The following is a 23,968-nucleotide window of genomic DNA, read 5'->3' on the forward strand; positions in this document are numbered from 1 at the left end:
AGAAGTTTAAGAAGTTTTCAGGGTAATAAGTAAGTGTCCCTGGACTTATTACTCATGAAGATTTTCAAGGAGCTTATTATCCCATTTTAACTTCACAAAACCCCTGTAAAGTTGGTATGATTGTTAGCCGCATTTTATAAGTCAGGAAACTGAGGTTGAGGTTAAATGACTTACTCAGGGCACAGGTAGGATTAAATCTCAAATCTTTTTGATTATAAATCTAGAATTCTTATCCACTTGTCATCATCATAGGGTTGGCCATAAGGTGGTGAATTTTTTTGAAGGTAGTTTACTAAAAACTCATGAGGATGTTTATTAAGATATAGGTGGAAAGATCACTAGATTTGTTGTCAGAGGATCTGGGTTCAAATCTCAGCTCCGCCAATTTTTTATTTGAATACCTTTGGGCACATCATTTCATTTATCTGGGCTTTAGTTTTATCATTTATTAAATGAGGGAATTGAATTCGATTATATCCAAGTTCCCTACCAGCTTGAAATCTGTGATTCTTCTATGTATATTAGGCTGTGATAAGTATCAGTAGAGGGAGTGCCCATAACCATTGAAATCATGGTTCTTCTGATGTATTGAAATAAAAGGCATTTTATAGAGTTCCTGCTGTATAGGAGTCTTTGTAAAGACAAAAATGAAACACTCTCTGCCCTTGAGAAGCTTACATTGTTTCAGGGGAAATAAAATGTACATATACATATACATATATGTGCATGTATACATATGTGTGTATATGTATACATGTATGTACATATTTTAGAGACATATACAAAATAAAGAACAATGTGAGGTGGCAGAGGCATTTGCAACTAAAGGAATTAGGAAGACCTTAATTTAGGACAGGGTTTCTTAAACTTTTCCATTCCTGACCCCTTTTTACTCCAGAAATTTTTACATGAACCTAGGTATATAAATGCGTATACAAATCAAACATTTATTTATAATGTCATAATTTCATGACCCCAACATTGAATGGGGTTTTAAGAAGCTTTGATTTAGGAGTTGGTGCGTTAGCTGAATTTTGAAAACAATAAGATTCTAAGAGTTGGAGATGAAAAGGACTTTTCCCCAGGAATAGGGAGAATAGCCAGGGCAAAAACATAACAGATTAGAAATGGAATATCATATATGAGAAACAATAAGAAGGCCAATTTGGGAATACCAGACAGGGTAGAGCTAGTTTTTGAAGGGTTCTAAAAGCCAAACTAAAGAGTTTACCTTTAATTTTAGAAACAATGGTCCAACCTGTACTTTATGAAAATCACTATTATCTCAGTGGAGGGTAGGGAGGAAAGGGGAGACACTGAGGCATGAAGAATAATTAGGGCATTATAGTAGTAAAGATGAGAGTTGAGGGGTGTCTGAACTAGTATGGTGACTAAGTAGGGAGAGGGGACCAAATTAGTATGAAAAAAAATGTAAGAGTAATTCCATATTGTGGAATCCAGTGCTGGAAAGACTTCTTTGAACTGGGACATGTAATGGCCATGGAAGGCTTCCTAGAGGAGGAAGAGTTGGAATTGGACTTCAAGGATGGGCATAGGACTTAGAATATAGGGAAAAGATAGGTATTAAAGAGAGAAAGAATAGCATGATAGAATTAGAACTGAAACTGACAAGTGGAGGAGTAAAGTCCAGAGTTAGGGAACAGTGTGTTGTTTAATTGGATAGGTGGGCTGGGGCCATGTTATGGACGGCCTTGAAAGCTATGTGGTTTCACTGATTCCAGGATTTGCTCTTCTATTCTGATGTTATACAAAGTTTTTTAAGTTTACATAAATAATCTTGTCTGATTTCAATAGCCTAGTGCAGGTGGTAGAATGTAGCTTGTTTTCCCCATCTGATCCACAAGCATCCTAATCCCACTCTGACACTATCTTGGCTGTGTGACCTCGCTTTTTTGGGGCTTCATCTTGAAATGAAGGAGTAGAATTAAGTACCAGAGCAGACAAATGAGGAAATTGCACGAACAAAGCCTATGGTTAGAAAATAGTAGATTTGGTTCTGAAACTGAGGTCCTCAAATTCTTCTTCCAGTGTGTTTTCCTACCTGGAGCTTGGCCTTAGGCTTAAAGAAGGTTGCCCATACTATCTTTCCTCTACTTTTCTATCTAAGATACACCCTCGGGGTTCCAGCTGTTCTGTGCTCAGTCAAGGTGAGTGATAATAAGTGTGCATTAGAGCATTTCAGAGTTTTCAAAGCATTTTCCTGTGATATAGATAGTGTGAATATTATTTTCTTTACAAATTAGGAAATGGAGGGTCAGTGAAGTTAGGTGACCTTTATTCTCGTCAAATAGCTAATTTGATGCTAAAATTGGAAAGGATCAGATTTGTGGCTTTCCAAAAAAAAATGGGATGATTTTTCTGCACTTGATTAATGGGTAGGAAGAGTAGGGTCTTTGCAAAATAAATTCCCAGAAATACTTTTTTGTAAGTGATCACTTTGTTAGAAACTTCTTTTGCTCCCCCATCTAACCAGACAAAATTAAGCTGACAGACATATGCAAACATACACTGGCTATCACAGTAACCTAACGTCTATTAACTTTCCTAAAACAATTAATTCCTAAAACAACATAAAAGAATTGATGGAGCAGAGAAGGCTCTAGGGTGATTCAAATGAAAAAGGATAAAATTTAAGAGAGTAGATTGTATGTGCTTTGCATAAAAATAAGTCTTAAGAAAATCATATATTTTGAGTTTGTTTAATAGATTTTAGAGATAGAAAGGACCAGCTACTCTTTTTTTTTTTAAAAAACTTTATTTATTTATTTATTTTTATTATAACTTTTTATTGACAGAGCCCATGCTTGGGTAATTTTTTTTTACAACATTATCCCTTGCACTCACTTCTGTTCTGACTTTTCCCCTTCCTCCCCCCACCCCCTGCCCCATATGGCAAGCAGTATACATGTTAAATATGTCACAGTATATCTTAGATACAATATATGTGTGCAGAACCGAACAGTTTTCTTGTTGCACAGGAAGAATTGGATTCAGAAGGTAAAAATAACCTGGGAGGAAAAACAAAAACGCAAGCAGTTTGCATTCATTTCCCAGTGTTCTTCAGCTACTCTTTTAAGAACCTATTTAGGGTAGGGCTTCTTAACCTGGGGTCCGTGAACTAGTTTTTAATATATTTTGATATCTGTGCTTGAAAAGAATTTGTTTCCTCTCTAAGCCTATGTATTTTACTTTATTAGTTTAAAAAGATTATTTAAGAATGGGATTTATGGCATGGAAAACTCTTAAGAATCTCTGATCCAGTGTAATTGCTTAATTAAAGGAGGAAGTGAGTTGTTCAAGATATCATAGACAGTGGCACCAAGACTTCAGACTCAAATCTGACCCCAAATGCTTAGAATACTATACTTGTAACTAAGAAGATTGGAGACAGAGAACCTGAAGGGAATTCATGACTTTGATTTCTTCATTGGATAAGTCTTGTGTATATTTTTTGTAGGCACTTAGTCTCCATAGGAATTCATAGCTGGATTGAAGCCATATTGCCCAGCCTGATAGCATTCATCCTTTCACAAAGCTTTTTGGGGTAACCTTCCTGTGGTTGTTTCATATTTTTCATCAAGAGTGCTGTCAGTATGTGTTTGTTCATTCTCAAAGATTTTAAAGAAATGAGAAAGTAGACTATATAGTTAGAATGCATATGCTGATTATTCTTCCACATCAATAATTATATATGAAGTACCTACTATGCTTGGTACTAGATATACAAAGACAAATGTAGAACTGTTCTTTTCCTCCAGGACCTTATGGTTTATCAGAGGGAAATAATATATATGTTCATAAGTATATACAGAAATCCATACCAAATAAACACAATGTAATTTCTGGCTAGCTTGGGCAAAGAAAAGCTGGTGATTTAAATGCAGAGGGTCAGATAATCTTAAAGCTAGAAGAAACCTTTGAGATCAGTAAGCCTTCTTATTTTACTTAAAGGTAGAATCCAGAGAAGGGGAGGAAAAAAGAAAATATGCATTAAAAAGGCATTGGATAAATGCAGAAAGGTGAAACACTGCCATTATCTGTGTCTCAATTTAAAGAGAAATATTGAAAAATCTGATCTACAAACTTATTCTAGAGTTGGCTTTGTTGTGAAATGTGACCATAGAGTAAGAGTGCTTGATTCTGTGTGGCTAACATGGCATGGTGGTCAGAAGGTAGATGCCTTCTCTAGTTTGATTTAAAAATCTTGGAATAAAATGAATACAAAGAGGACTAAGCATGAAAAACAGTCTTGAAGTGCTGTTTTGTCTACACTACATAAAATTGAAAGGAGTTAAAAGATTGCTTTATCACTTCTTTGTTTTGTATTAAAGATGGGTCCCTTATACATTTTGAGGAAGCCTATAAACCCCTTTTCAGAATGTTCTTAATTGGCATAAGCTCCCAAAGGAAAGTCACACAGTGGAATGAAATTATCAAAAAAAATTTTTGAAATTATAGTTAAGCACTTCATTTGATGCAAAATGAGAAGAGTTTTCCTTCCTAGATTAATAGTGGATTTGGTGTCCTAGAATCTCAGGTGTCCTAGAATCATTTAGGAAATGATGTGAAACTGGAGAGACAGCAAATAAATAAGAAAAATGGCATCTCAACATGCAAGAGGGAGAGGAGTTAGCGCTGAATCTCATTCATGAAGAGGGAATACTTCATCAGAAGAAAGATTAATAGAATCTACTCCCCTTAACCTATACAACCAGGCATCCCCTGGTGAGGGGTGGTCAGTTTCTCTGAAACTCAGCTATGTGGAATACAAAAACAAAAATCTCTAATGTCCTTGTTGATCTATAATTGTGATGGCCATGATTTCTGAACCCAAACTTGAAACATGTCTGAAGAAGGCTACTTCATTGAAAATCCTGGAAGACAAATGTTCACTGTCTTGTCTTACTAAATTGGAGCCTAAACTTTGAACATCCTAACTCTGTATCACATATATTTAGCTAGTTTGGAGCTGTTAGCAAAAATTTCTTACACAAGGATAAAAAACCTTTTATGTAATTAAAAAATTTTTTTTTAATTTCTGAAAGTCCTGGCCTACATAATTCTACTTTGCCATAAATAAGGCTTGACAGACAGTTTGGCTCTTCCCTAGGCTAGGTGTAAGTGTAAAGTTGGGACTATTCAGGGCAAGCTGCTGGAAACAGATCTTGTGGCATGCCTGAGTACCTAATGGGACAAAGAACTTTGAGTCTAGGGAACAAGTTTACTTCAGAGCATATCAAGCACAGAAGTCTTATTGTTCTTCTCCTGAACATGCTCTCCCTTAGCTGTAATTAGCCAGAAGTCACTGAAGGCAACTATGATTGACTTTAAGGTGGGCTTTGCCCTGGGGATTATTGAAGGATGTTATGAGCTAAAGTCACATGTTCAAATAAAGAGCTAGTGTCCTGAAACTAACTTTCTGAAACTAGTTTCAGGAAATATCACTTCCATATGCTTCTGTTTAAAATACAAAAGTATCCACTTATTTTAAAAACTATAACAGTGTATAACTTTGATATTCATAGATTTAATGGAAATTTCTAATTGGGCTTATGGTTCTAAGAAACATTTGTAGTTATTCTACACAGAAGGTAGCAAAATCTTTATTCCAAAACAAGATAGGATCCTTAAGACATGTGAAGCACACATTCCCTGCCTTTAGTGGGTAGAGGCATCTATAAGGAGGGAATATTTTAAAATCACATTCATCCATTCATTCACCAATAAATCTGTTACAGATTAAGCATTGTTCACAGCAGCCCTGAGAGACTGGCCCAAGTTGCAGCTCCTCCATTGTATTTTATTACCTTTGTGACTTGTGTGTATTTAACTTTTGTGAACCTCAGTTTCCTCATTTCTAAAATGAGAGAGTTGGATTAGATTTCCAGAACTCTAAATCCTGTGATCTGTCATTGAAAGTGCTATTACTTTGTGGTGAAACTACAAAGTTGACATAAGACACAGTCTACCTAGTACCTCATAGTATTGTAAAGTAATGAGATGCATTGCATTGATGGACACCAAATAGAACCATGCTTATTAAAATGAGCAAGGCTTACAATTACAAAGACTGACTTTCTGACAGTAAGCCCTGTTTTTGCTTTTTTTAGCCTTTAGGGGACAGTTGATTCCATCATTCTCAGGTGTATGGGTGGATAGATATATTCCAAGAAATAAGGTCTCTCTCTCTCCCTTGGACAATTGCCTCTAGGGTTGATTCTGAATCAAGGCTTGAGCTGTCTTAGCCCCTGTCAGATTTGCCTGTCACAAAGCTCTGATTTTTCTTAAAATTAATCTTACCGACATTTGAACCAGGTCTCTTAAGGTGGAAGAATGAAACAGTAAGGCAAATATAAAATATGTTGTGTCATTGGAAAATGCCTGATGCAGTGAACAGAGTGTACCTGGTAGTGCTGTTTATGAAACTGTAATTGTTGTTTTTATAAACATAAATATCCTTTTGGCCTTCAGTGAGCAGAATTTAACTTAATAGAGAACTGACCCTCTGGACTGATGACTGAGGCCTTCATTTCTTGATATTAGTTCCATTTCATAGATTAAGACACTGAACAGATAAAGGGGTGTTGTGAGCTGCTAATAGCCAGTCAATAATTCTGCTAAGAATTCATATTCCAAGGGAGCAAGGTATAGTGGAAAGAATGATGCATTTAAGACTGGATGAGGTTGGTTCTAGTCTTAGATCAGCTATTTATTAGTTGTGTAGATGAGTCACTTAATCTCTAAATCTCAATTTTCTCATTTGTCAAATGGAAAAATAGTATTTATGCTATTTTCTCCAAGGGTTATTTCAAGGAAAATATTCCATGAATTGTAAAGTGAATTACTTTTCTTGACACCCATTTCTTTGTGTCATCATACTTGACACACTAAGAGACAGTTTCTGTGTAATTAATAAACAATTTATTAATTAGGCTAGGTAATAATAAATTGATGGTCAGTGGTTTCTTTTGATAACCAGAAACAAAAAACAAAACAAAACAAAACAAAATCAAAAAAAAAAACCTTGGAGACTGAAAGTCTTAATGTCATTTTGGAAAAGGGGATGTCCCTGACAGAAGAAAAATCAACCCTGATTGGTAAATAATGAGTGAGGAGTAGGTATGTTAATGAGGAGGTGGGCTAAAAGTCTTCATCTTCTCCTGCTGAGAATATGATTTGATTAAGAGACACAGCTGCCTCCTGCAATCTGGACAAAGGAATACATCTTTATCTAAACCATTCTGGTTGTTTTTTTTCCTTCATGATCTAGATCTGCCTATATCCAGTGGGGGATACGAGGTGTGGTGGTACAAAGACAGTGGGCTTAATGCTTTGGGGCTGAAATTCACCTAGATTAGAGTCTGTTTACACTTGAAAGAGAAATAAAGTCTTGGTACCGTCCTGCTCAAGATTGTAGATTATGCTACCAGAAAATTTGGGCAGTCTCATCTCTGTCAACCTCATCTGTCAGCCTTGTTCTTCAGAGACTGGCTAATTGAGTTCTAGTGCTAGACTTTGAATAAGGAAATAAAGAGCAAAGCCTTAATTGGTTATTAATATAATAGAAATATAATTTCCCTCACACTGGTACAGGGTACCAAGTACTTTAAAAAAACGATTCTTCCAAAATATGAGTCTTTTGGGGGCTTTAGTGCTAGAAGAACCCTTAGAAGTCTAGTTCAACTGCCTCCTTTAACAGATAAGGAAACTGAGACTCACAGAGATTATGCACTTGTTCAGAATCACATAGCCACTAAGTCTCAGAATTTTTGAAGGTCAGAAGACCTTCAAAGTCTAGCATCTTATCTGCTATACCATACTGTCTCAGATAATTTAATTTATTTTTATTCATTTAATGAGCATTAAGGACCTGCTGTGTTCCAGGAACTAGGCTAGGCCCTGGAGACACAGAAACAAAAATGAAATCATTCCTTTATAATAACTTGTATCCTATTCCTCAAGGTCATATAAATATTAAATCTAACCAGGATTTGAACCCAGTACTTTGGATTCTAAATGTAGCACTTTCCCCTGTACCATGCTATATTTATAAAGTATGCTTTATATAAGTACAGCAATATTAAATGTCAGTCTTCCTGCTTTCCCCCACTTTCCTTCTCACTACAACATCATCTTTAAAAGGTTAAAGGTGTGTGAGAGCTTGACTGCTGTTTCTCTCACAGTCAGGCCAAGATTCAGTGAGTATTTGGTAGGACCTTCAAGTCCTGGAAAACCATAAATTAAATTCCAAAGAGATCTTGGAAGTTAGTTCTTCTTGCTATTTAGAACCATACGCATTATAAGTCATAGATTTTAAGACTTAGTCATTCTCCATGCTAATGAAATAGCTTTAAAATATGTATGATTAGCAAATAGGTAAGCCCTAGGTTTTAGTTCTGTGTAAATATAATGATTAATTTTTTTTGTTTTCTTTTTTTTTAATTTTCTTTTTTTTTATTATAATAACTTTTTATTGACAGAACCCATGCCAGGATAATTTTTTAGAACATTATCCCTTGCACTCACTTCTGTTCCGATTTTTCCCCTCTCTCCCTCCACCCCCTCCCCTAGATGGCAAGCAGTCCTATATATGTTGAATATGTCTCAGTATATCCTAGATACAATATATGTGTGCAGAACCAAACAGTTCTCTTGTTGCACAGGAACAATTGGATTCAGAAGGTAAAAATAACCTGGGAAGAAAAACAAAAATGCAAACAGTTTACATTCATTATAATGATTAAATATAAACCATAGAGAACCTAGCAAAGAAATCCACTTTTCTTTTTTAAGTATACATGTAAAGGTACTTAAAAGCAATTACATCATTTTCATGGTAATATTTAAATGGAATGGCAAATAAAGTAAATGGATGTCACAGTGTCAGACATAGAAAATAGAATCATTTATTTAAAGGAGGGAGCAAATTCATTCTAAAAGATTAAAGAGGACTTAAGTATTTTCACATCTGTGCAGAAGAACCCAATCCACTGACTTTCATTTGCCCTCAGTTGAGCAAATATGAGGTAGATTATTAGTCTTTGCATGCATATCCTATTCTAGATCCCAGAATTGGTGTGGGTCATCTGATTGCTTTTTTCCCTTTCTCTTTGTAGTGTGCTGTTTCATATTCAGGAAAAGCAAGATGTCAAGCCGAGGTGGAAAGAAGAAGTCCACCAAAACCTCCCGATCAGCAAAAGCTGGAGTCATCTTCCCTGTGGGGCGAATGTTGCGATACATTAAGAAAGGACACCCTAAGTACAGGATTGGGGTGGGTGCTCCAGTGTACATGGCTGCTGTGCTGGAATACCTGACTGGTGAGTATGATTAAACTTGTCTGTTAAGTGGCCATTAAATAAGCATTCACACGACATCTGCTATGGGCCTGACCTGGAATTTCACTGGGGAGAGAGAGAGAGAGAGAGAGAGAGACAGACAGACAGACAGACAGACAGACACAGGGATGAAGAAAAAGCTCCAGATTTTTTCTGCAAATTTACACATTGGTAAGGGAGTCAAGACTTTATACACAAAGAAACAATGTTTCTTTGTTACATGTTTAAATACTAAATGTGATACAGACTAAGATTCAGGAAAGGGGAGATCAGTATGGGCTGAGGAATTTAGAGAAGGCTTACAGGGGGGGAAGTAGGTTTTGAGCTCAGCCTTGATGGATGGGGAAAATATGGATTGGTACAGAAAATAGAAGAGGAGGACAAGGGCATTCAGGCTGGGACAACAGCACAAACAAAGCTACAGAGATAGGCATAAGTGGGGTCTATTTGGGAGACATCATATGACAGGGATTTGTTGGGCTAATTGGAAAAAGGTGCAATTTAATTTTTTTTTTTTACTTTTGCTGAGGCATTTGGGGGTTAAGTGACTTGCCCAGGGTCACACAAAAAGTGCATTTTAATAACATTTATTAAGCACCTTTTACATGTGAGACTCTGTACTACAGCCTGGGGATTCAAATGAAGAATGTAATTTCTGTCCTCAAGAAGCTTGTATTAGGGATAAGGCATGTATAAAATGGATTTTACAAAGAAGTATTAGTTACCACAAAGGAGAGCTCCAGAGAAAGTGACTGAAGAAAATTTGAGGAGGGATAGAACAGCTGAATAATAGGACATTAGGAGTCTCTTTAGGGAAGAAAATTCCTAAACAATTCCACCAGTAAGAATTAAATTCCATGATATGAAGAATTATTCTCTTTTGTATTTTATATATTTTTTTGTCTGGACCTGTAATTTTCCTGGTGTGGGGAATTCTTATCTGCTAGTGCAGATGAGCAACTCTCATACAACTTAATGTCTCAGAGATTGATCATGAGAACCAAGAAATTAAGTCACTTTTCCCAACCAATATGTGTCATAGGCAGAACTTCAAATAAGGCACATATTTTGTGCAGATTGGGAGCTTAATAAATGTTGTTGAATAGTTTATTGATATATTAGCCTCAACAAAATGGGGTTTAAGTTCCTTAAATCTATATATCCAGTACTCCTGGAGCCATGTTTTTATTGTTCCATTACTACCATTTTTGGTACTTGGGAAGTAAAAAGAAAAAACTATCATATGCTCATGCAAACCAGCTGCTTTATAAAGTGTTCAACATGGAGAGTGTGAGACTTTCCAGAGTTAGATAATCTAGGAGAAAGATTAGTGAATTGGAAGTCAGGAATTACTCAGAAAGTCACCCCTTATTCAAAACAGGAATCTCTTTTGATTATCCTTAAAAGGAGTCATCCAATATGCTAAAATACATCCAGTGATGTGGAATCCACTACTCAGGAGGCCTATACTCTGAACTTCCATTTTCTCATCTATTAAATAGGGGCAATTATTTTTGCTTGATGTAGAAGCAAAATTACATAGTGGGTAGAGAACTGGCCTTGTGGTCAAGACGAGAGTTCTAATCTCACCTGTGGGTGAGAGGTGAGAGCTCATACTGTCTGAATGACCTTGTGCTCTCTAAGATGGTAAATTACATATCACATACTGATCTACATTGATAAAAGGAATTAATTGATGAGGAATTCCTTAACCCAATGAAATTACAAGTTAAAATGAAAAAAAGATACTGCAGGTTGTTCCTTATAACGATTGTTGTGAAGAGCTCATGCTCACATTTGTAAATGCTTTGTAAACAGTCAAGTTTTAAGTAAAGATTATTAAATTAGTCTAAGGGCTTTAGAGATCAATTACATGATCCTCTCACTTTACAGAGGGAGAAACTGAGGCTCAGAGAAGATGGGACTTGGCTAAAGATCACAAAACACATTACCTAAAAGTCTAGAATTAAAACCCAGGGTTTCTAAGCATTGCATTTAGCAGAGTAGTGTTAAAGTGCCTTGTATCATGAAGCATGATGGTTTCAGTGCATTTCTATTAAAAAAGGTATTTTAAATCTTGTTTATATTGATATATTTTATCATCACCTTTGTATCTGAACATATCCTTCTTGCTCCTACTCACATCCCTTCTAACAAAGAATAATAAAAAAAAAAAGCAGTTCTGCCAAACCAACCAGTGAATCAAATTATCTGCAGCATATATAAAATCCAACTTCCTTAGAACTCTCTGCTCCTTCCATGAAGTAAGGAAAATAATATCTGCATTAAAGGTTTATTTTGAAGATAAAATGAGATACTCTATGTCTGCCACATACTTTCCAAACTTTAAAGTGCCTTATTAGCTATTAGTTAATATCATTGGTTATTATTATAATATACTATATGCAGAGTATGCATATGCAGAATAAATATAAAGTAAATTTGGGCAGCTGAGGAGCAGTAATAAATGTAGGTATTTATGTAAAATGAGGACTTCCTGATCATTTACCATTCTCTACTCTTGTCATGTATAGTTCATGGGGTCTAGCTGTAATAGAAACAGTGGGGATCTATCTTGCAGTTAGAAATTGGAAGGAGGATTAGTCTTTAATGAATATGGATCTGATATTTAGAATCCTCTTATATTCTTTGATCTTTTTTTAGTGGGATGTTGGAATCCTGGGTTAAGGAGGGTGATGATTCACTTTCAAGCTTATGTTTTAAATTACCTTAACAGAATGAGAGGAGATTCCTAAATTTGCAATTGAAAGATAGCTTTGAGATCATCTAATTCAAAATTCTCTCCCCTCTCCCCCATTTTATAGATAAAAAGGCTCAAAGAGATTAGTGTTTTGAGTTTCTCTCTCTCTCTCATCTGTCATTTTAGTATCCTTTAATTTTTGCTTCAGTGAGAACACTTTCAACAAATATTATATTTCCAGTTATTCCAGCAGTTTTTGTCAAATAATGATTTCTTATCCCAAAAGTTAGGATCTTTGGGTTTGTCAAACACTAGATTGCTATAGTTGACTATTCTGTCTTGTGAACCTAACCTGTTCCACTGATCAACTAATCTATTTCTTAGCCAATACCAAATGATTTTGGTGACTGCTGCTTTAGTTTTATCTCAGGTACAGCTAGGCCACCTTCATTTGATTTTTTTTTTCATTAATTCTTTTGAGATTTTCGACCTTTTATTATTGCATATGAATTTTGTTGTTATTTTTTCTAGATCATTAAAATATTTTCTTGGAAGTCTGATTGGTATAGCACTAAATAAATAGATTAGTTTAGGGAGTATTATCATCTTTATTATATTCGCTCGGCCTATCCAGGAGCACTTAATATTTTTCCAATTATTTAAGTCTGACTTTATTTGTGTGGAAAGTTTTTTGTAATTTTGCTCATATAATTCCTGACTTTCCTTTGGTAGATAGATTCCCAAATATTTTATGCTGTCGACAGTTATTTTGAATGGAATTTCTCTTTGTATTTCTTGCTGTTGGGTTTTGTTGGTGATGTATAAAAATGCTGAGGATTTATGGGGATTTATTTTATAACCTGCAACTTTGCTAAAGTTATGGATTATTTCTAATAGCTTTTTAGTAGAATCTCTGGGGTTCTTTAAGTATACCATCATATCATCTGCAAAGAGTGATAGTTTGGTTTCCTCATTGCCTATTCTGATTCCTTTAATCTCTTTCTTGACTCTTATTGCCAAGGCTAGTGTTTCTAATACAATATTGAATAATAATGGTGATAGTGGGCAACCTTGCTTCACTCCAGATCTTACTGGGAAAAGTTCCAGTTTTTCCCCATTGCATATGATGCTTACTGATGGTTTTAAATATATGCTCCTGACTATTTTAAGAAAAAGTCCATTTATTCCTATCCTCTCAAGTGTTTTTATTAGGAATGGATGTTGGATTTTATCAAATGCTTTTTCTGCGTCAATTGAGATGATCATATGTTTTTTGTTAGTTTGGTTATTGACATGGTCAGTTATGCTAATAGTTTTCCTAATATTGAACCAGCCCTGCATTCCTGGTATAAAACCTACTTGGTCATAGTGTATTATCCTGGGGATGATTTTCTGTAATCTTTTTGCTAATATTTTATTTAAGATTTTAGCATAGATATTCATTAGGGAGATTGGTCTATAATTTTCTTTCTCTGTTTTCAGCCTACCTGGTCTAGGTATCAGTAGTACCATGTCTGTGTCGTAAAAGGAGTTTGGTAGAGGAGTCTAGCATTCTTTCTAGGACTTTTTTACTTTGTGAAGTTGGACTGGGGATAGGGGAGGGAATTGTTGAAGTTTCATGGAGGAGTTTGCTCTTGAATTAGACTTTGATGGTTGTTTTCTTTAAAATTCAAGCCGCTTCCTTCAGGAAAACCTCTTTCTCTTATACCTGACTCTAAGGAACTTGGGCAAAAAAGAAAAGGGAGTGCATTTTAAGTAAAGTAGCAGTGTGAACAAACACATGGAAGCAGGAGAATACAAAGTGTGTTGGAAGTGGGAGTTTTGATCTCTCTGGCTGAAAATCAGAACCTTATGGGAGAAGAGTATTATATGATAAGTTTGGAAGTTATAGGTGTAACTCGGTTGTAGAAATCTTTGAATGTTTTAAAGACATTTGAACTTGAATCAGTAGGCACTACAATCATTGAAGTTTTTAAGCAGAAGAGTGACATGACCACATGCATGCCCTTAAGTTCCTTTCTAACCTATTTCTATGATCCTTTGATCCTCTGGAAGATTATTTTGACTTCAGTGTAGGGGATGAATTGGCAAAACAAAAATTATAGAATCAAGAAGGCCTATAAAGAAGTTTTTGCAATAATTGATAAGAGTGCTAATGATGGAGGTGACAGGTCTAGAGAGGAGGGAACAGAGGGAAAAGTTGGTGCAGAGGTAACATTTCAGAAGATTTGTTTATGTGAGAAAAGAGGACTAAGAAGGAGTTAGATGCAGCTAGAGGAAGATGAGGCTAGAGGGCTAGATTGAGTCTGGATCATAGATGATCTATGAAACTAAGACTTTGTCCAGTCATCATTAGTGGGGAGTCATTACAAGGTTGCACAAGGAGGTGATGTGTGTATGTACCCCTGGCTTTGGGAATAGTTTGTGGGGAGAATGAAAACATATAGGATAGCTTAAACAGGGGACCTCTAAAGGCTTTATGCATTCAAAGAACATTTCTGAAGCCTTACTCCACTGTGTTTCCCTGCCTGCAAGATCTTTTGACAAGCACAGTTAAAGGACCTCCTTAAGGATAATTTTGGATCTGGCAGAACAAAAAATGTTAGTCATCTAGAATCAGGCAGCTGGTGGCAATTCAGGCATTTGAAATCTGACTTGAATTGTAGTGCCTTCTCTTTTATAACACATTTTTCTGCAATACATACAATAATAAGAGGTACCTACTTTAGCAGCTTTGTGCCGAGCACTGTGCTAAGTGCTTCACACATTGTATTTCCTCTTATCCTTACAATAATCACAGGAAGTAGGTGCTGTTATTCACCCCCCCACACACACACACATTTTTTTTTTTTTTTACAGTTGAAGAAATTGGGGTAACAGAGTTTAAGTGCTGCCCAGGGTCACCCAGCTAGTAAGTGTCTGAAGCAAGATTTAAACTTAAATTTCCTGATTCAAGGCTTGGTACTCTGTCCACTTCACAATCAGCTGCCCCATTGGGAGATTAATCAGGGGAGGCTTATTATTTCACTATATTATTATTATTTCACTGAACTTTAGTTTCTTCATCTGTAAAATGGGGATAAGGACACTTGTATTACATTCTTCAGAGAGTTCTGGGAAAAAAAATCATACCTCCACTCTATAAAATTTTAACTTGCAAAGTTGATATATAGTAGGAACGAATCCTTTAGTCAAGTCCTTCCCTCTCTCTGGGACTCAATTTGTTTCATATGTAAACTAATGGTGTTAGATTGGATTTCTGAGACCCCTTTCAGCCAGACTTCATGGGATTTGAAAATGGAGATTCCTGATTTTTAAAAATTGCTCATTGCACTATTTTGTCTTTCAGATAAATAACCTAACCCTCTTACTGGATTTTCCCCCTTCCCCATCTTTCATCTCTCCCTAGCCTGTTCCTTTTCCCTGATTGATTTCAGTATTCACTCGTAAAGGAAATTAAAGTCTTCATCCTCTTTTACTTCTCTCCTCTCCTCCAGTATAATAGTCCTGATAGTAGTTCTGCATCACAATCATCAAACAATTTTTGTGGAGCTTTCAAGGCTACACTGGAAAAAGAAAACAATTGGAGGAATTAAGTAAATAGTTCACAAATGAGTGAACTTTCTTATCCTCTTGACATATTAGGCCAGTAATACAGTGTTTACTTATGATATTTCTGAGCCAGTCAAAGATGTATAAAAGCCATACCATATGAGTACAAATCATAGATTTGTAGAGTTTGAGGGAACCTTAGAAGACATTTAGTCCAACCACTTTATTTTTATAGGTGAGGAAACTCGGTCTCAGTCCCAGTAAGTTAAGAATCAAGATTTGAACTCTGCAGTCCCACTTCACTGGTCCCAGTTTATATGTCCTTAGTTAAAGTATCCAGAAAATTGTTGCAAAAAAAAGATACTCTGACTATGAAGGTTATAGAATGTCACAACTAGAAAGGATCTTAAACCACAAAACATTAGAGCTGTGAGGGAGCTTAGAGACAATCTAGTTCAACTTCCTCGTTTTATGAAAAAGGGAACAGGCCTGAAAAGAGGAAGTGACTTGTCTAATAATATCACACACCTAGTCAGGCACTGGCAGATCTGGGACCCAAGCCTTTTTCCTACAGTTAACCCTTCCACATTATTTCCCCATCTCCCATGATGTGGAAGGGGTAATTGGTACTTTTTCTACTATCATCCTCATGCCTTTCTTCCAAAGAGTCTATCTTCCACAGATGACCTCTTTTTCTCACTTAACTAGGACAAGTTGGATACACGTCAAAGTTGGGTTCCAAGTGTTTCTATTGCAGTTCTGTGAATTATCCTTGGGATGTGTACAGGTCAGCCAAACACCACCTGTGTGTATGCATGGACACCTGGACATAAGGGAAGTGGGAGTTCCTGAGGTTGAAGGGCTTGGTAGCTCTGCTGTTTATTACCTATGTGAGCATTGAACTTTTCTGCTCTCCATTTTTAAGGTGAGTGAGTTGAATTAAACTATCTTGAAAGCTCTTTCCAACTCCCTAGGGCCTTATGTGAATCCATGAACTATTGCTAGCAAAGTAGATATAGTCATAATCAAGTTAGAAATTCCCTAGATTAACGAGAGGGAGTGATGAAAAGGATATTTATTTTAGAGCTGGGGATGTTGGGTGACATGGTTAAGTGTCTTGATCTTGGTGGTTCTGTTCTGTTCTGTTATGAGCAGCAACAGTGTGTACTGTGTTCGTTGTTCTGTAATTTGAGGCTGGGCATCTGTTTCTCCTCTGGCATGACTAGTCGAATCATCCATCTTACTTGAAAGGAAAATACAGCATCTGGAGTAAACCTGTGTCTGGTGACCAGAATGCACTCTTTCAGAAATCATTGTTACAGATGGTTTTCTAGTCTCATTGAGCCCTAACCTCTCAGATTTTCCCCAGACCTTTCCCCATGGAATATGATCTCTTCATATACCATGCACTGTTGCCCATTTCTCTCAGTTACATTATGGTATCTTGCTATTCTTTCAGTGTCTTAGTGGCATCTGCACCTTTCTCACATAATTTGCAGACTGTTATTGCTTTTCCATGTCTTTGTTCATCCAGAACAATGAGATTCAGAGTTTCTGTGGGTGAGCAGAGGCACTTGAGATGATATTCAGGATGGTAATCCTGGCTCTGGTGATGACTTTCACTAGGTCTTTGTCCACTCTGACATTTCTGTTCCATATTCCCCTAGGCAATACTTGACCATTGTTTAGTTGTTCATCTCTTTGTGAAACCATGGATAATGCCAACACTGTCCTTGGAATTTTCTTAGCAAAGATACAGCAGTGGTTTGCCATTTCCTTCTCCAGTGAATTAAGGAAAACTGAGTTAAGTGACTTTCCCAAGGTCACACAGCTAATAAGTGTCTAAGGCTGGATTTTCACCGACTGGCTCTTTTTTTGCAACATACTTCAAAAAGCACATGTCTTTTAAGGGAAAGGGAATATTGAGGTTAGTATTGTAGTTGAAAGAGCATTGGAATCAATCAGGAATCAAACCCCAGCTATGCTTTTTTCATTAATAGTACAACTTTAGACATTTCACTTCTCCTTTTGATTTCAGTTTATCATTTATAAGTTGGGGCTAATCCTGCCTCCCTCACAGGATTATTGTAAGGCTCAAATGAGATAAAGTTTATAAAGTCCTTTGGAACTGGTAGAGTACTGCATAATGGTAAGTTTTAATTATGTTTATTATTATTATTTAGTAAGCACTTTTTAGAAGTCATGGGCAATACCAGTTTGTGATATGCTGCCTTACTGACACTTGTTTGAGTTAGTCTTTCAATCTGCATGTCTTGAAACAGGTACTTAAGATTAATAATGAATAGGGTCCAAAATTAGTTTAGCAGAAAGAATATTATGAGTCTTAGCATTGGAAGGAACTTCAGAAAACTTCTAATTTGTACCTGAACAGTGTTCTGTGATAAATTTAAGGAGTTATCCTCAGTCTTTACTTGAAGATCTCTCACAAAGGGGAGCACAGGATTTCCAGAAACAACCCATTCCACTTATATATAGTGTTAATTATTGAGAAGTTCACTCAATAACTGCCACCTTTTGCCCTTTGGGACTAAACAAAATAATCCTTCCATATGATGATTCTTGAAGTGCTATTGTGTCCCCATTTAAGTCTTATTTTTTTTAGGCTAAATATATTCAGTGTCTTCTTACTCAGCTAGATAGTTCTCTGGGAACACTTTACCATTTCCTCAGAAGAGAAATGTAACCTGACCATGAAGAATATAACAGGAGTATCCTAGGAATATAGATTCAGAGCTGGAAGGAAATTTAGAGGTCAAATAGTCTAGTCGGCTTAATTTACAGATGAGGGAACTGAGGCCCAGAATGGTGAAGTATGTAATTCAAAGTTACAGTATAAATACCAGAGTCAGGATCAAAACTTAGATGGATTCCAAATTTTTTTTACCACTTCATGTCACCCAACTGGTATTACTTCCTTTATGCTGACAATGTGCTTTTTAGCCTAGTCCAGGATCTCAATAACTTTTTTGGCTGCCATTTTGCATTGTTGATTGTGTTTCTCAAAGAGAATGCTTCTAAAGAAAGCTCAACATTCTTTAACACTGGTGTTCTCCAAGTGATGTTATATATTTGTGACTCATAGAACACCATGATCTTAGAATAAATAACAATCTAAATATCTTAAAGGGCAAATAAAATATGCAAACTGGATTTAAGCAGATTAATGCATCTCATTAGGGGGAGATGTATATGGAAGTGGTAGAATAAGTAGAAGACTTGGGATTTTATTAGTATAGGATACTCCAAGGTGAGAAAATGCCCTCAAGCAATTCAAGTTGGCATCTTCTCTGAAACTCATAGTCTTAGATTCTTAGAGGTTAAATGATTTGTTCAGGGTCACAGTCAGTATGTGTCAGAGATAGGACATATTCTTTGTAAGACATTTGAGTACGGGTGTGTATCCTCTAAACTATAACATATAAAGGACATGTCTGATTTGAAAAGGAAAAAAAAATCACAGAGCCAGAATGAGAGAAAACCAATGAACAGATAGCCTAAATGCTTCTGAACTACCCTGTGAACAAGGTAAAGGATTTGATGGGGTGGATCCTTGGTAGAAGATTTATAGGAAGGCATAGATAAGAATCACAAATGATAAAAAGACATAGGAGGGTTGTGATTTTCCAAACTGAAATAGTACCTACCCTAATGAAATCATGAAGTCAGCAAAGCATTGTGTTTATTTAGTCAGTGTCTGTCTGCTGTGTGCCTACCACACAATGCCTACTGGGTTAAGAATTGCAGGGGAAATCGAGGAAGAATGTGATATGGTCCCAACCCTTCAGTAACTTCTAGTTTAGGTGAGATCACACAGACTTGCGAGTTAATTATGACATTATAGTAAAACTAAGTCTAACTAAAGCCAAAGTATGTTGTTCAGACAGCAAGAACCTTGGTGTAGATTAAAGAGTAGACAGCAAGAGTCATGAAGGTAGAAAAGATTGGAATAAGAAAATAAAGAAAAAATCACACTTAATTCAGAGTCACTGGTTCTGGTTTTAATCATGAATCCCTTCTGCCTGTATGATCACAGGCAAGTTCCTACTCTTAGGCCTCAGTTTCCTCATTCTATTATGGTGACCACTGATGTCCTTTCCAATTATAAATCTTCAGCATTATGTCACTAGGATCTGAAACTGAAAGGGTTTGTTTTGGAAGTGTTGGAAGCAGTGTAGCAGAGTGCACAGAGTTATGGATTTAGGGTCAGGATAAGGGTTCAAATCCCAGCTCTGTTCCTTTTTCACATGCAACCTTAGCAAGTCATTTCAGTTCCTTGGGCTTGTTCCTTCATCTGTAAAATTTGGGGCAAGGAGGATTGGGTATGAGAATGTGGACTAGATGACTTTTTAAAGTCCATTCCAGCTCTAAAATTCCATATTTCTTTGATTCATTTGTCTAACTTGAAGATCATAGGGAAGTATAGTACCAAATTTTAGGAGAATACCAAAGCTCCACATTTAAAGAGCTGGGTTTTGGTCTGTCTTTTTGAATTTACACTTCTCAATCAAGGTGATGCCAACCACAAATGAATGAGAGGCCTTTAACAGATGGACCAGATGAGGTTTGACTGTGTAGCCATGTGACTTATTTTAAAAATAAACAGACCAAAACTTGTGTATCCAGCTGAGTCCCATTCTCTTGGGAGACTATGCTTCTGACATTGGTTAAACTGCATTGGTTAAACTGCATCTGGACTTGATTCAACCAAACATGCTATTACTAGCCTTATCACATTATTCACCAGTTTTAGTTTTGAGTGACTTTTAGCTGCTTCCACAAATCAGATTTACTCCTAGAGGGCATTTGAAAAACAATATTACAGCGATTCTGTTCTATGCACCAGTGTCTAGGTCTTTATGTGACCTAAAGAGTGGGAAGAGACCATAACTAACTTGGAGGAGCTGTTGTTGGAGACTCAGGCCAGAATCTGAGCCAGTGGAGAGTAAGCATGGAGAAAATTGGCACAGTTTCTCCTCTATGAGTTTCCAGGAAGCTACCTTGGCTTGGACTTGGGCTGGGCTGAATTGTAGGGAAAAGAGCAAAGAGCCAGAATGCGAGCCCATTCAGTCATTTACCAATTTTTTAGTAAGCAACTACTGTGTGCAGGAATTATTCTAAGTACAGGGAAATGGAACTGAATCATAGCTCCTGCCCTCTCACAATTCACAATCTAATAGGGGGATAATATAGTACTCATGTAAACAACTACCTTGTATAATTTGTTCCATTACTCCCAACCAAGAAAAATTATGATAACTGCCTTAGAGTGGTGTATACAGAGTGCTTTGTGAGATCTGAGCGAAAAGGTAACTATAGACTGAGAGAAGTAGGGAAAATTTCATGGAGGAGTTTAAAGAATAGGTAGAGTTTGGATAGGCAGAGAGGAAAAGAACTAGAAGCTCACATAAGCAAAAGATAGGTAGGGGGAGTAGAAGAGAAAAAAAAGAAGGTATCAGTGGAAGAAAAAGGAGTCCAATTGTGCAAGATTAAAGGATTTGGGGACCGATGTGTCAGTTTGAACTTGGAGCTCAAAAGATTGTTAGGCTCAACCATTTTCAGCCTTTATGACTTTGGTCTTCAGTTTGTCAAGTACAAAATGAAAGATCTCCAAGGTAACTTGCAACTTGAATGATTTATGACCTGCTTTGAAGGCAGTTCCCAAGGAGAAGTGTAGAAATGGACTAGGACAACAGCACCAGAATAAGTCCCCTCCAAGGGGACAGTTTTTTTTACTTTAGAGGGACCAATGCTTATTTTGATGTATTACGTTTTAGATGCCTTGTGCATATTTCCCATGGCATGCATTTGTGGTTAGAATTTAATTCTCATTTTTGGTTTTGCTTTTTGTCTTTTCTGTAAACATATTGAACTCATCTCATAGCTTCCATTTAGCTCCCCCTTCCCCTTCTTTTTGTTTTTCCTTCCTATGATTTTTCCCAAATCCCAACCCACTCTCCTTCATTTCAGCACTCTGCACCCTCTTTGTCTTCTCTCTTATATTAACTACTGAACATAAGACTTACTAATAGAAACCTAGTGTCTTTGGATAATAGAAGTCTCTTGCAGCTGTCTGTTGTTAATAGACCTGAGTAATTTATATTTTTACACAGCTGATTCTTAACTCAGGGAACAATAGGTATCCCTTGAGTGATCTTTTAGCCACTTGACAGGCTGGATGAGGTATTCTTTGGAGCCTGATTTCATTTTGCAATAAAATAGAGGAAAGGGATAGTCATTAAAAATACACCTTGAAGTCTAGTCTAAACGAATAAAATGATTTTTTTTTTATTCCACATTTCTGCTTGCGTGACTTCTGATCTTTAACTTGGGTCAGATGTTCTCTATCCTTCTGCCATCACTTTTTCAGCTATGCTGCTCTTCTCAAATTAGGGTGTGAGAAAATTCTATTGTCAGCACATCCTGCTTATACGGATAGTTGTTTCAGTGAATATACATCATTCCTGAGACTTCTGGTCTTGGAAAAAGAAGTAAATCTCCCAGGCTCAGAGAGCTAGGTGGAAGGTATGTGTTTGGCCCTAACATTAACTCTTAAGATCAGAGGTCATGGTTTAAATTACTACCTCTGCCCCCTAATCTTCCCAGTCCTTCCTGAATATATTCATTGAGTACCACTTAACTAGAATGAAGAAGCAAAATGGGGCCGTCATTGGGTTTCCATGGTTTAAAGAGCATTGGAACAGGAGTCCAGATATCTGGAATCTAGTCTTGAGTCTGCCACAAACTCACTTTGCAGAGAAGAGACCTGGTATGGTAAGAAGAGTGCTAAATTTGAAGTCAGAGAGCTTAGGGTTTAAATCCTAGGTCTGCTACTTATTACTCAACCTTGAACAAGTCTGAATTTTTTTCTTCTTTAAAATGAAGAGTTGGATTAAAGGTCTCTTCTAGCTTAAAAGTTATTTGACTACATGAATATATCACCAATTTTTTTTTGTTTGTGTGTGTATATATATATATATATATATATATATATATATTTTATTATAACTTTTTGTTGACAGAACATATGCCTGGCTAATTGTTTTACAACATTATCCCTTGCACTCACTAATGTTCTGACTTTTCCCTTCCTTCCTTCCACTCCCTCCCCTAGATGGCAAGCAGTCTTATACATGTTACATATGTTACAGTATATCCTAGATACAGTATATGTGTGCAGAAACAAACAGTTCTCTTGTTGCACAGGGAGAATTGGTATCACCAATTTTTAAAGATGGCATGTATGTTTGTGTGTGTGGTGTGTGTGTGTGTGTATGTGTGTGTCTCTTTGTATATATTTTGGAGCTTACCTGTGATTCTATTTATAGAGGGAATTCCTTTTAACTGTGCAGATTGGACCCTGTTTTAAAATTTATAGGTTTAGAGAGCTTCGTGGGAAACTTAAGAGGTTAAATGGACTTGCCCAGAGTCACATAGCCAATATATGTTAAAGGTAGGATTTCCTGACACCAAGGCCAGTTCTCTTAATAGACCATCTCTCACTATGTGTGTATATTTCTGTTGGCATATTGGCATGAGTATTCCTTCCCTCTTGTAACTTTAAAATCCTTTTTATTGTAGTAAATAAAGTGCTTTGGCCAAAAAATTCATCACTTGGCAGTGTTTGATAGACATGGGAGGGACCTTTAGGGTCATCTGAGCCAATCTACTTGTTTTACATATGAGGAAACTGAGGCTCAGATAGCAGCCTATGCACAGTGGAGCTGCTGATTGCATACACTCAGGTCTTCTGAACAACAGTCACCCTGCAGCATACTTAGCCAGTCGTCATTTAGCCTTTGTGTGAAGAAATTCAGTGAAGGTAACCTAGCCTACCTCCCAAGGAGTGATTCCACTTTGGAATAGCTCTTTTTATTAGGAAATTTTTCTTTATATCTGACTTAAGTCTCCTTCTCTGCTCCTTGTTCTGCCATCTGTGGTTAAGAAGAACAAATTTAATCCCCTTTTCTTTTAATGTTTTAACTTATCAAATGCTTTAAAGTAGCTACCATGCTCTTCCTAAGCCTTGTCTTTTCCATACTAAATGCCTTAAATTTCTTTAGTTAACCTCACATGGCTTGATCTCAAGTCTCTTCATTATTCTCAGTTGTTTTCCTCTGGACATTTATCCAGTTTATCCTTTAGTTTATCAATATTCTTCCTAAAATAACTAAGTACCACAGATGTTATATAACTATCATCTCCTTAGTTCTGGGTATTATGAAACTCTTATGCCTAAAATTGAATTCTCATTTTTGGCTGCCATATCACATTGTTGACATCCTGGATTGACCATTAACTATCTTTATGAACTTGTAAGAGTCACTTAATTGATCTGAGC

General features: G+C 36.5%; 1 protein-coding gene across 7 annotated transcripts in view; it reads left to right on the forward strand.

Moving 5' to 3' along the window:
• Positions 1–23,968, forward strand: part of LOC100924346 (core histone macro-H2A.1) — a 96,723-nt gene that overhangs the window by 8,158 nt on the left and 64,597 nt on the right. For all 7 annotated transcript variants that reach the window (XM_012549651.3, XM_023503579.2, XM_031953023.1 and 4 more), the window contains exon 2: positions 9,138–9,338. In XM_012549651.3, coding sequence (XP_012405105.1) covers positions 9,167–9,338 — 172 coding nt within the window. In that variant the 5' untranslated portion in view covers positions 9,138–9,166. The remainder of the gene's footprint in view (positions 1–9,137; positions 9,339–23,968) is intronic.

The sequence above is a fragment of the Sarcophilus harrisii genome, chromosome 2, assembly GCF_902635505.1.
Source record: "Sarcophilus harrisii chromosome 2, mSarHar1.11, whole genome shotgun sequence".
NCBI classification, from domain to species: Eukaryota; Metazoa; Chordata; class Mammalia; order Dasyuromorphia; family Dasyuridae; genus Sarcophilus; species Sarcophilus harrisii.